Genomic DNA, 14,582 nt, shown 5'->3' on the forward strand with positions numbered 1-14,582 from the left:
GACATAACACCAATATGTAGGTGTAGGTGTAGGTTTTGAAATAACTATGTTTTAAACTAGTTTTTGAACTGACTAGGTTTTTAAATTAACTAGGTTTTGAAATAGCAAAGTAACTAGTTTTTAAACTAACTAGTTTCTGAACTGACTAACTAACCCATTAGGTTTTGAACCAATTAGATTCTAAACTAACTAGGTTTTGAGCTAAATCCCTCGGCTCTGACCTAACCAGGTTTTGAATTATTATTTAACATAAACAGTGTATTTATATCTATGTTATTATCTAATTATTATTTATCTTAATTGTTTATGTTTACACTGTTTACGTTAACACTGTATGTTTTACACCTATTCTGCTTTATGTGCTTTCAATTGCTCCTTGGGCACTAATAAAGTTTTTTGAATTTGAATTTAAATTTGAATAATGCCATTTCATAGTCATTCAAATGGAGTTTGTTTATCTGCAAAGGTAAGAAATTATGTGGAATTTTAATCTTTTTTCTTAACTCATGATGGCACCACTACTCTGTGTGCTGCACCCTGGATGCAGTCACAAAACAATTGATGAGTGCACGTACCGTGCACGCTCACGAGTGTGTGCTATTTCTTCTTTCAACGGTCCAAACGCTGCCGGAAATTGCCAAAAGGCTTCCATCGTGTGAGATGCATTTTGCTATTGTTCAGGTTTTAGCGACAATGGCGTTGGTGGAGGTATACGCTCACTGAGTGCTTTCTAGATCCAACACTATTGGGATGATAATTAGTTTTCTGACCTGACAGCAAAACTGTGGGCATGAAAATTTAAATAAGTGAGTGGTAACTACGTCTCTATCACATAACTTTTAGTAGGTGTTAAATTTGTAAAAGCAGGCATCGCTTGAAAATGTATTTAAAATGAGATCCAACTGAAATGAGAAGCACATTAATTTACACAATGGAAAACAGACAAAACCCATAATATTTATTCAGAATGCGAGATTAGTTTTACCGTTGAGAGACTTGTTAATAACGATTCAACATTTGAGGAAATGTGTTGCTTTTCAAGAATTGGATGGGTTCCAAACTAAATAACTCAACACGCCGTTTGTCCTTGCCCTCTAGAAGAGTGCATGAAAGCCTCATCTGATCAACGCTCCTATTGGCAATGTGATTATTGACAAATCAGTTTTGAAAATCAAATCAGGTTTGGGACATGACAACAGAAAGGGTGGCTTAAATTGATTGAACATTGTGAGTTGCTTCAAAATGTGTATTTCTTTAAGCTAATGCGACAAAGTGTTTGGTTTCATGTCTTGTCTCTTGATCCACGCTGCCACGTAACCCCTCCTGTTCTGTGCTTCTGTCACAGCAGGTAGTGCTAAGGGTGCAAGAGTGCTTTTGTCACTTTAACAGACACTATCATAATCCTTTTTGGGGGTATTTGATGAAAAGAGTATTATTTATTTGTCCCAGATGACAAGTTATCCCCCTCCTATCTGTGTCTGAGTGAAGCTACAGAAGCTCAGCTTAGCACAAAGACTGGAAACAACTAGCCTGGTCCTGTCCAAGGGCGTCAAAAACTTACTGCCAGCATCTTTTGAAGAGCAATAATTAAAAAAAACTACATCTTGTTTGGTGCAAGTACACTACACAGTACAGTATACATATGTCCTGTTTTGACTTTACAGGATTTCAACAACAAGACTCTGGGAACAGATGAACTAAATGCTGACAATGCAAAGGTTCCGTTTAAAAAAAAAAAAACGACTGCAGAAAATAAAACCCAAATACATCAAGAAACTCAACTTGATGCATTCATGTTGAAAAAAGGCCCAGGAAATCGAAAAGCTAAGGCAAATATGGAGATTCTGCAGAATGTGTGCAACACAATGGATGAGAGCAAGGGACAAGAAAAATCGATGAACAAAGGAGCCGCTAGGAAAAAGGTGAATGCCGTAATATTTCTCAGTAAATATTGGAATCATGGCATCAGAGCACATACACTAAAATAAAAATAGTTCTTTTTCAGCATCGCTGATGAGAAACCCTCTCCAGCAACTCCCTGAATCCCTGAATCACTCTGGTGTGTTTGTGCGTTGTTATTTATTTCTGGAAGCACCTCTTTTGCTGTATTTCTGTATTTGCATTTATGTATGTCTGTGGGTTATGTGCCGTACTGTAAATGGTGCTGAATTTTTTTTTTCTTTACCCATGTTCACCAATGTTCAATATCTAAAGGAATACTACAACTGCCGTTAAGGTTGAAATAAGACCAAAGCAGATGGCGAGTTTTTGCAGATCGGCCTCTGGCTTGAGAGCAGCAACTCTTCAAGACAAACTTTATCCATCAACAAGTTTGTGAAGCGTTTCTACTCTCCTGTTCGCCCTGTGTCCTCACAGAACACTGCTGCTTGAGGCAAAAGAGCAACATCGAGAAAGTTTTAAGTAATTTGAACAACATTGTCCTTGACTGGGCAGCCTAATCATTGCATCATGTGGTCAGTCACTGCAGTGAGATGATGGCGTTGTTGCTTTTTTTTGGGGGGGGGGGACCTCTGCGGCCTCTGCTGCCACAAACTAATTGCTTTTACACAGAGAGAGAGAGCAAATGGGAGGAAGCCATTCTCACCACAACACTCACAAATATATTATTTTGAGCATCTGTACTTGCATCCGCAGAATACTAAGAGAAAATTCAATGAGCAGTCTTATTAAGGAATGGACTGTTTACGCTAATGCCATCATTTCCTCAAAAATGCACGTGTTTAAGTTATTACAAAGTTTTTATAGTAAAAAAAAAAAAAAGTATAATGGTGACAATAAGGCAAATTTTTGATCATCTATTCTATAATGGCACAAAGATGATGAATGACATCCTACATCCTTCAGCAATGACAATACCCAGATACTGTAGATATTGGTAATTCTGTCCACGGTGCTACTTGGCATTGAATCCAAATCAAAATTGAGCATCGACAATAATCTCTACAAACATCCTGACAATCAGCAGTCGTGCACATTTTTCTTCTGTCAATCACAAAAAAATGATACTGACGCGATAACTGTGCGGATCTAATGCTAAGAAAATCCACTTTGAGTTCTGTTATACGTTTTGTACTAAGTGATGAGGAGGCATTATGTACGTCCGCATACCAATCTCCACGACCAGACAAGCCATTTCCATCTGTATGCAAATGCAGCGTATGTAAATAAGCCATGTCGCACTGGAGGGGGAGATAGCTGTTGGACCGGGGTTTATCATTTGCACACCATTCGATCCTGAGATCTGGCGTAGACTGCATCTGATATCTTTTACAACATATCAAATTTCAAGATAGGACATAAAAGGAAATATATGCCCCTTTCATTAATTCACTCAAGCTGGGTCAGGGATTCTGGACGGTTAGATTGAATAGAAGTGGAGCCACGAAGAGCAAATGCTTTCTAACAACAATGAAATTGAGGGGATGTGTTTTCTCACATTTCTCCTTATTTCCTAATGTAGTGAAGCTGCATTCATTTCGAGTAACTTTAATCTTGTTCTGGAAAATTCCATTAATCTTTGACGTTGCTTGCAATACAAAGAAGATAAAACTGCTGAGCAGTATAAAAAAACCCACTGATGCCATATTTTATGTCCTCACACTACGTTACCCAGATCCAAGCGAAGAACAAGCTAGTCTAAGTCCCCACATAATACAGCTCATCCAAAGCGAATTAATGAAAAAAAAAATCATTGAACGACATTATTGGGATGCCTGGAAGACGGGTTGTCAAAGGAATCTAATCAAATGGAGAGACAGACATTTTGTCCTTGACATATAGATTATTTATCAACCCGACCATCTGCAGTGACGCATGCCTGCTTTTAAAGTCACTTCAGACACACACACACACACACACACACACACACACACACACAAACACACACACACACACACACACACACACACACACACACACACACACACACACACACACACACACACAAACAATATCCTCACATCGACCATACAGCTGGCCAAAATGTGTTTGGCACTTCGGGGTTGACCGGCCACACATTTCTATTCCACATTTTATTCCTATTGTTAATATATGTACAGTGTGTGTGTGTGTGTGTGTGTGTGTGTGTGTGTGTGTGTGTGTGTGTGTGTGTGTGTGTGTGTGTGTGTGTGTGTATGTGTGTAAAAGCAATCATTAAACCCACACCTAAACAACAATAAAGGGCTACAGTTACACATTAAGAACATTTTTTTTAAATGCAGAAGCCTGGTTATTTATGGCTTCGCAAAAAAAAAATGTTTTGCTCTTCCTCAATGATTGTAATCTCTAATGAAGTAAGCTGCCAGTTTCCCATCCCTCGCTAACGCTCTTCCATTTTGCAGTCATTTGCATGAGCTGAAAAGAAGCTCACACAGGACACATTCAGTGCCAGGTCCCCCTCATTAAGTCACCTGTCACTTCAGGACTATTATACCTTCCTCTTATTAGCATCACCTCTCCCCCCCCCCCCAATAAAGCACCTGGAGGGGCAGCGTGAGCTTATAGGCTAATGGCAGCCTACACATCTCCCATCAGCCGCTTCTGCTTTACGCCGTAATACATCAGGTTGCTCATAATGGATTGCTGATTTTCATAATGTGCATAACGTACACAATGCCAAGTGGTGTAATGTATTCTACTGAACACAAAAATGACACCCATTGCAGTACATAATGAAACACACCAAATGTTCTCACTGACTGCCGTGCTCAGTTGAAGAAAAAAAAAAAAAAAGAGTGAAAAATCCTCTGCATTGCCTGCCAGGGGCATGGTAATTTATTCAACCACATGAGTACTATATCATCAAGAATGCATTTGTTATCTCTTGGGTACAGATTCAGTGGCCCTCTAGATGGTTCCTGTACATTTCACTTACATTTGGCATGCAGTGAGACAGACAGCGAAGGGGGTTTGGTCTTCAAATGGCTTCACTCTGTACCGCATTGACGTTAATGCTTTACATTGTAGGCTTTGATTGCCTTTGGGTTGAGGTGTCAAACCTGGCAAGCATGATAATGGTTATACTTGAGCTGTTTTATGGGCCTTACAGCGACCCTCACGTCTGTTAACCTTGCCTCCTCATGTCTTATAAATCTCACTTGTCACGCCTTTCCTGTTTGGTGGGTGGAGTCGGGGGGGGGCGCAGACGAACGACGTGGTGATAAATTCTGCATTTGTTATGTGCGACGCAAATCCATGTTTGCTGCGCCATAGGGCAATGCACTTAGAATACGTAGCAGCAAATCAGTAATGAGAGGATCTTTCCTCTCATTGTGAGGAAATGGGTGAAAAATGATTTTTATATCAGGATGGGGAGGAAAGTGTCTGCGAATGAGAAAAAAAAAAACGTTCTTGACAAAGGAGAAGGTCCTGTTATGTCTATCAAAGGTAATGTCTGTTATGTCCAGAGGAACGTGTCTGTCAGACTATATCCTGTCCTCCCTACACTCTTCCCCTGTGGGTTGCGCTTGACTACCACCGTTTTCACAGCTGCTCTCAACAGTGCACTCCATTACACCTTAAATCACTTAAAAGATCTGAAGCACAAAAAAAAAAAAAAAAAAAAAACTCCCACTGCAGCTAATTCACCCTGACTGTTTGGATCATCTGGTGAAGAAAAAAAAAAAAGATAGAGCAGGAAAACACTACACCATCTGATTCCAGGCTAATAAAGAGCAACTCTGTCTGGATGTGGAGATATGTCTGCCTTGAATTAACAAGACCAAATCCAAATTGTGCTGTTTCTCCTTGAGATCTTTTTTAAATACAACTAATATGCAGCTGTAAATATGTTTATAAAGGAAAAGCAATGCTTAACCAACTGTATTTTTTATTAACTTAATGAGAAAATGTTGGTGATTAACGAATGAGGCCATTTCTGAACAATTTTAAAGAAGAAGATATTGACAAAATATTCACTGAGAGAAAATGTAATGTTGTTGTTTTTTTTTTATTCTGCAGCTTTTCACATTTTTTTTCTAAACGTAACCACAGGCTAGACTCAAACTGTGACTTCTGAAGTCGTGGCCTTGCGCTTTGTATGGCCACTGTCGCTCTGACTATCTCTCTGCAATTGCAATGCAGCACAAAACACAGTGTTTCACTCCGACAGGCTAACGTTGTCTCTGAGCATCGATTACCTTACTCTTATAAATGTATTTGCGGCTGAAATCTGCTGTAGTTGTCTATAAATATAATTTCTGGGAGACAAGAGTTTTACTGTAGTTTTAAAGGATACTGCAAAATATAACACTGCAGATAAAAATCTCATATATTACACCCAGTTACCCAATTCCTGGAGATATTGGCAGCAGTAACCTCACAGAGGCAGATTGCTCTTTGTCAGGTATCCAAAAGCAGCCACAGAGATTAGGCACAATAAATAAGGAGGGATAAGTGGTTCTTGTCCTGTGTTTGGTGGCACAGAGCAGCAGACACACAGAGGTGTGACACACAGTTGCACAATGCTATTGATTCTCCTCTGGTCTTCAGGCACCCTTCCTTTTCATTCAGGCTGCCTGCCAAGTGCCTCTGAACAGGAGCCCCTGCTCCCCAATGTCTGCACGTCTGCTTAAGCACAATCAATGGGCCATCAGCGGGGGAGAGAACGCATGCCACTGTCTTTACTTCCACAGGGTATGAGGCAGGGAAATTGAAAATATATGTAGTGGAAAGGCATCATGATAGCATGCAGACATAAAGCATCATTGGCTATCAGAATGAAATCAAATACTTCAAAAGGGAGGTTCCGGCCAGTAGCGCAGCCGCCAGACAATTTATTTGTAACCGAACAAAAATGCTTCCCCCATTCATATCTGACTTAAATAACTATTTGGTCACGGATCAACTTTTTCCTGCATGCTGAGATCTTAAACAAACCATCAGAAAATCCCCCTCCCCTCCCAATCAGGTAAGCATTTGAAGGTAGTTGTAGGAGTATAGACGATAGATATTTTCCTCACTTGTGTGAACTACTATTCAGCTCTATGTGGGGGTCCCACGGTTTACTTTAAAAAGCGCCCCCCTCGAGACGATGATGGATCATGAGCGGGATCCAACTTTGTCTTACACTGATGGGTATTCAGCATCTCCACCGGTGGTCCACTATGCAGCATTCTGCACCACTGAAAGGCTCGAGTTCTGAATGCAAATCTGTCATCCAGGCTTTTAAGGGTTTACAATGGAGTGACAGAAATGTCCCCATTATCAAGGACATTTCAGGTTTGTTCTTGCACGGCAGAACATCCTTCTCCATCCATCTTTAGTAGCACAAAGGGAAGCTGAATGCAGCGACGTTGTTGTTGCTCCCCAAAGATAAATCATGGACCATTTTACACAACTGGTCGTTCACCTGCGCTTTGAATCCAAATTGAAAGAATGGCCAATGCAGCATCGTATTTGAGGCGTCAGCTTGTTCGTGCATATCACTGGTCATTTTCGGGGTGAGTGGTAGTTCTACTGGTATTGACTGAGAGCCATTAAGAGGGCTGAAAATGCTCTAATTAAATGTCATCCACAATATGACAGCAGATACACGCCAGCGTAGTGATAATTTATAATAATGATTTAAATAATAGCATGTATTCCCTGCTTAACTTAACCCACAGCTAATGTGCAGAGTGGCTGCACCAATGCAGATATAGGGGCAAGCAAAACCAGTTGGGGTCGATACAAAAAAAAACAACCCTAAATGAACCAGGACTGCATGGCATTGAATATTCATGATGTAGATAAAGCTAAAGTACACACATAAACTTTCTGTTTATCGAATTATGTCACACACACACACACACACACAAGCACACATCCTTAGAAACGCAGGGCCGCCACACACAAGTAAGCACAGCCTGCGGCGATTTGTTTTGCCATGTCTGATGTGTGATTTTATGACTTTAAAATGAAAGGCTGTTCTCACTTCATTTCTATTTCAGCAGTGAAGTGTGTGTGTGTGTGTGGGGGGGGGGGTTGACACACTGGTGGAGTGGCTTCTCAGAGTCATGCAGCAGCGAGAAAAGAAGCAATAAGAATATTTTTACACACAAATTATAGTCTGTTTATTATTTCCTACTGTATATCGTCACCCTCAAGGCAGCCAAAAAATGCCGCATTCGCGCCATTCGCATGAAACAGATGAAAGTCAAATGGGAACCAATCGGCTCATTGGCGCAACTTTTCAGCACCTTGGAAAGCAAAATAAACGGACCGCCATGCAGAGTTGGAGCAAAATAGTCTTACAAATAAGAAGAATGAGAATAATAACCAGCGCAGAGCAGAGGAACGGTTGACTGCGCTCATCAAAAGAAATGAATCTGATCTAATCGTCTTAAGCGGTTTAATTATTTCATGCTGCATCAGCACATTGTGCGTTTGACGTTGATGTAATTGGCATCAAAACGTTTACTGTACCTCTGTGAAGAGGGGGGTTGGTGTGCGTGTGTGCGTGTTTGTGTGTGTGTGTGTGTGTGTGTGTGTGTGTGTGTGTGCACGTGTGTGTGTGCGCGCATTGGTACATTTTTTTGTAAAACTACTTTGTCTTTTCTTTAATCACTTGTGCCTCAGTGTGGATGTGGATGCGGAATGTCGTTTTGAAGCCTCTTTTCTTCTCCGCTCTCCTGTAAAGTGGGATTAAGATAAAAGACACCCCCCCCCCCCCCCGGCCATCACACAAACACACACACATACACACACACACACACACACCACCACCAAGCCTCCTGATTGGACTAAAAACATCTGTCTCTAATGGAACGGACCTTTCCAGACCATCCTGATCCAGTGAGGACCCTGGACCAGGAGCGAGGCCCCAGACCTTCTAATGGGTTCTGTTGCTTGTGGAGACGCGGGGCTCATTGGTAGGCGGTGGAAGGCGCGCACGGAGCTTCAATAAATCTCATCTCTCATGTGGGCCGAGCAGCGCTAGAGGCCGTTAATATGCCCAATAAACGCACACCTGTGGCTGCACGACATTTAGTTGGACCAGTATCCGACCATTTGTGGTAATGAGGATTGCTCTTCAAGGTAATTTAACTCCGCAAGAATTAGAAATATAAAAATACTTCATTAATGTCATAATAATAAAGTAACTGATTGACCTGAATGTTCTGTGAAGTGTTTCGGAAGAAATGTGACAATTTGTCAAACGCAAAATAAATAAATAAATTTTTTTTAAAAAGCAATTTGAGGCGGTGATTTATGATGATCCGCAAAGACACCTACCCCAGTGTTGTCATGGTGACAATGGTGTACCAAAACGCTGCGGGGATGCTGGTGAACTTGCTGGCTGTGGAGCCTTTTTCTGCATAAAACATGACCGTGGCAAAGATAATGATGGCCATGGTGAGGGAGAATAGTAGGAAGCCCAGTTCGGAAGCGCAACTCTTCAAGGTGTAGCCCAGGATGCGCAGTCCCGCGGAGTGTCGGGAGAACTTGAAAATCCGAAAGACGCGGAAGACTCTCAGCGTGACGAAAGCCCCGCTCACCTGGTCGTTGTCCGTCATGACCAGTCCGATGTAATAAGGCATGATGGCGACCACGTCGATGACGCTCATCACACTTTTCATGAACTTGTACCGGCTGGGAGCTGCGATTAACCGGAGGAGATACTCAACGGTGAAGATCATGACGCACGCAGTGTCCAAACAAAAGAAAGCCAACGCGTAACGATCACCGCAGGACACCTCCTTTGACCTGTTGGGCAAAGTCCCGCATGGGACCGTCTCCACCACGTTGGCCATCACTGATATGGCGATAAAGAAGCCTGTGACATAGTAGAAGACCAGAGCTAAGGTGCTGGTGTGAGGGTTTTCAAAAGCCCGCCACAGGTACTCCCGGTAAGTCAGGTTCACCGGCGTGACGTCATTGTTCATGTCCATCTCCTCATCATCTTGAAGCCTCTCTGCATTTTCGCGCCTCCGGTCCTTGTACTCCTCATAGCAGCAGTCTCCGATGATCTCAGGTATAATGCCAAAGAAAGCCAGCTCCTCGTCGTACGCAGATATGCATTCTTGGCGTGGATAGTGTAGTTTCCCCGTGCGGTAAAAATTGAGGATGTGTCTAAAAATATCTGGGTCGCGGTCGAAAAAGTACTCATTTGTCTCCTCGTGGAAAAAGAAGTCTCTCTCTGTGCTTCCCAGCAAAGTGTCCGGGTATCTCTCCAAAGTGGTTCTCCACGTCTGAAACTTGGTCCCACTCACGTTGAGGATGATGAGTCCGTCCTTGCCTTTCTTCTTGTCTTGGGGAGGGATGGGCATCGGGGTGCTCGCCACGGGCATCCATCCTATGGCCGCCGCTCGGGCGAATGGGAGCCATGCCGCTACACCTGCTGCCATGCTGACCTGTAGTGTTTAATACAACCCTGCTCCGGCTATCACAGTGCTACGGCTCACAGATGAATTGCATCTGCAGGAAGAACAGCAGATAAAGACACTGACGGTTAGAGGATGCAGCGTGATAAGAAGACACACACAAACCCATTTACTTCTACTGATACTGCGCATTGCACTGTTGAGTATCGCGCTCCAAGCCCTCTTCCTCGTTGTAATTGTTCATTTATGGGAACCCACTTTGCGGCAAAAATATGAATTGGTTTTTTAAAAAAAAAAAAACCCCGTCAGCCGTCCATAAAGCATGCATCATCTATGAAAATGTGAGGAACGGAAAATACCACCCACCTTAGGTAAGACCGCTCTTTAAACTGCATCCACGGGTGAGTTTAATAAAAAAAATAAAAATAAAACAATTTAAAAAAAAACCCCAACCTATCTTCGGAAGAGAATACTTGCGATTCCGCCACCCATTTATCTGTCACTGCGACCAGACGTGAAAAGAAAAGCGGTAGAATAACGTCGTATCAACAAGTTAAACAATTCAAGAGGCAGTTTTCTCAGCACAGGTTGGTCATTCGTCCGAGCGCGATGTTTCACCCTTTTCTCCCTTCTCGCAGGAGCTCAATTGCATGCGTTTTTTTTCTTCCCCCCCCCTCCCGTTGCAGCTACTCCTCAATAAACTCCTGTTCCTCCCGTCGACTGCAAGACCACCCTCCCCCCTCCTCACAACCGAGCCCCGACTGTGGAGAGAGGAGGGGAAATTAAATGCAGGGAGAGAAGGAGGGAGAGAGAGGGAGAGAGAGGGAGAGAGAGGGAGGAGTGGTCCTATCTGCACCCAGAAATTCCTCTGCTGCTTCACTCCGGGAGGCTGTTCAATGCGTAATGACAGTCGCCATCTCCAAATCCTCAAGTTGACGCTCGCCTGTTCCTCAAGCCGCACACGGTGTGTGTGTGTGTGTGTGTACCCCTCGTTGCTTTCTTTTTGTCGTTTAAAAAAAATAGATAAATTTTAAAAAAATTTAAAAAAAAAACATTAAAGAGAAGAAGAAGAAATCTGATTTTCGTCACTTTGTTGAGTTTTTATTTAAGAATTAAAAGGTTGCAATGGACGCCACTTGAAACCATGCGCATGTTTTCTCTTGACAAATTGATCGATGCAACATTTTAAGTTCATTGCCACCTTTTTCTTTTCTTTCTTTCTTTCTTTTTTTTTTTTTTTTTAAAAAAAGGGATAGATATACAGATTTCAGATGTGAAACAAATCGGGATCGATATTGTTTATTGGATCGGTTCGTTCTGTGATGCTTTTTCAACGGAGTTACACATCTGAAAAGGTCAACATCATCGGGCTCCACTTCTCCACTGACATTTTACCAAAATAAGCATAATCAATGAAATGTCTCCCGTGTTCTGAAACACAACATTGGCATCAGCTAAGGGGATTCAAGAGTTCCACAGTGAAGCATGTGTTGCGGCGTGGGCCACGTTTGGCTTGAGATTCACCGTTTGGATCATAAAGAGCCGCTCCTGCTTTAGCCCTTCTTGTTTTTCAGCACCATGGACAGAACCGGAGCTTTCCACAGCTCAACACTTTCTGTCCCTGCCCGTGTGCGCTTTTGCTGCTAGTTTTTCTATGGATCTCCTCCAGCTTAAGCTGAGCACATAGGGGTTACAAAGTCCTTTCTAAATTCACAGAGGGACTGAGCTTCCAGAGGACGCACAGTCCTCTTTGACCACTGACCCAGACTTCCAGCCCCGAACAAAATGTGGATTTGTCCTCATTAGAACAATTGTTGCAGCTGTTGCTCTGGTCCAAAGTATTAGACTCTCATTTTCAATGCGTGAGAATGTTATGGCCCAGTATCTTGCTCAAGGACAGTTGTAAACGTCCGCTGATGGACACATTTGAGTCAGACCTGTGGCCTTTTGTTCTCCAGATCTTCAGTACTACATCTGCACTACATTCACACTCAGCCTCTGGTCCCCTCTGGCACAGCGCTGGGTTTTGTAGGATGAATGCACAGGACTGTCAGAAGTCCTATTAGTGTATGCTGAGCATGTCAGAGCACACTCAGTGTTCAGTTTGAGCAGTCAGGCCCAGGGGCTATGTATTCATCAGGGCATTTAAATATTCCAGTGGTTGCCAAATGGCACCAAACACAGGCGTCCCAGCTGAGGTGGATGCCAAAGTATAGCTGTAAGCTTGTCAGAGCACAAATAGCCACTGTCTTTTAATTTAAAAGGTAGCCAGAGTTGTGATTTAGCATTTGCATACGCTATAATTTAACCACAATGACATGATTTGTCAAAATGCACTGAATTTACGATACTTCTTGAAGAAAATGGTATTTTCCTCATAAAATGAAGAAACTTATTCTAGGGGTGTGACAAAGTGAAAATAAATGGTAGCTTTCATTCTGGGTTTTGTGCTTCAGAGCGTCTATTGATTTATTCATTTTCTAAATAATGATAAGGCTCAGAAAACTGCAGTCGTCTTTTATTATGATTTTGGTCTTTTCTTTTCAGTTTGTTTCCCTCTTTGTGTTTTTTCTTGAGACAGTTTTCAGAAATGTTTGAGCAATCAGACGACGGCCTTGACTTAAAGAAGCTTGAGAACTCTCACTGTGTCGAATCAGTCATTGTATCGCCGCCATCATTGACACATCACCCAAGGTGCTGACACGCTCCATGTCCGCATCATCCGAAGAAGTTCCAAGGTCATTTCAGATGATTGGTGTTGACACAGCATCATGCAGATGATTCAATTACATCATCTGTGTGTTTATGGATTTACTCTTTAGACCAAATAATTAGCATATGTCCTTAACAAGGTTGAACAACTAATTCAGCAATTTTGGAATGTTTTTGAACATCAACTGAATGATTGAACCCACTGATCCGGGTGCAAAATCAATGTGTAAATCTAAAAACAACATGCAGACATTATGGTTAACGGTTAGCATCCTGTTATAATGACATACAATCACGGTATTGTCTTGTCAAGCCAGAGAGCGCCTGCTGATGCTCTGAACTTGCACTGTTGGAGTGACACTTGAATCCGTTCGGATTAGGTTGTGTGACAGGACACATTCTGTAGAAAGGTATTTAAATATTATGACTGGACATTTTGCAAAAGATGTAACCAAAAAAACCCCATGTATACAGTCATTCACATGTTCATATAGCCTCATGGACACAAAGCTCTCCTCCACACAATGAATCCACTGGCATCAAGTTTGTCCACTGGGGTACATTAGTGCAGCTTACAGCCTGTTTTCTGTATTCTATATTTAGTCAGGGTCAGCTCAGTGATTGAGATGATTAAACAGATGAGTCCCCTTCACTGGAGACATGCTAGGACTTGTTAAGGAACAACTGAAGGGCAGTCATCATTTCAAATGTTTGAATCCAGTGAATTAGTTTAACTGTATATTTTTCAGCCATTTTAGCAGAACGAATCATCTACGGTCCAAAATTTGTCTTCAGCACCCACACCACCTTTACAGACAATCACACAGGTTCTATTTTATGTGCTGAGCTGACTGTTGGATGGAAGTCTGTTAATAAACTGAACTTTTATGGAGCAATTCAATGAGATGCAAAGTTCTTGACAAGGGATAAAGGGGTAATAAAGAAAATGCCAATAGGATGAGCAGTAAAAACCCCTGAAAGTAAGAATAAGGTCCAAGACAAATACAAAAAGCAACTTTCACACAGCACCCTACGTCAGGCCTGGAAACTCCCCAGCATGTTTTATTGCATGCTGCTAATGAAGTCATGAATTGTCCTCATGACCTCTGGGTACAGTGACATGCATATATCCTCAGGTGAGCATCCCACGGCTACAAAACCCATCTCCAACCACGCAATCCCACTCAGCTGCCTCTGCCTTTCCGCCGCTCTAATGAGTTATTGACCCCCTGTGGATGTGTAAAATAGAGTAGGTCTTCTTGTTTCTTTATTGCATATGGCAGCTGGTGGGTTTGTGTTTGCGCTTTTGTGTCTGTGTGTGTACACATGCATGCACTCATGTGTGAAGGTATTTATATGTGTGGTCATGTGTGTGCACAATGGACTGCAGGGAGTTGGAGGCCGATGCTTTGGTTTGAGGGATGTATGACTAGCTTCATCCCCGTCAGTAATACCGGGATAATCTGTAATTTAACAACTGCTTGTTGCCAGAACGCTACAAATACACCATATGTGTGCGGGTGCTTCGCAGCATTTGTGATGCTACCT

General features: G+C 42.3%; 1 protein-coding gene across 1 annotated transcript in view; it reads right to left on the reverse strand.

Annotated features, from left to right (window-relative positions):
- LOC137594096 (A-type voltage-gated potassium channel KCND2-like) overlaps positions 1 to 10,866 on the reverse strand; it is a 33,304-nt gene extending 22,438 nt beyond the window's left edge. Inside the window, exon 1 of the mRNA XM_068313345.1 lies at positions 9,235 to 10,866. Coding sequence (XP_068169446.1) covers positions 9,235 to 10,346 — 1,112 coding nt within the window. The 5' untranslated portion in view covers positions 10,347 to 10,866. The remainder of the gene's footprint in view (positions 1 to 9,234) is intronic.
- Between the last annotated feature and the right edge of the window lie 3,716 nt (positions 10,867 to 14,582).

The sequence above is a fragment of the Antennarius striatus genome, chromosome 4 (assembly GCF_040054535.1).
Source record: "Antennarius striatus isolate MH-2024 chromosome 4, ASM4005453v1, whole genome shotgun sequence".
In the NCBI taxonomy this organism is placed as follows: domain Eukaryota; kingdom Metazoa; phylum Chordata; class Actinopteri; order Lophiiformes; family Antennariidae; genus Antennarius; species Antennarius striatus.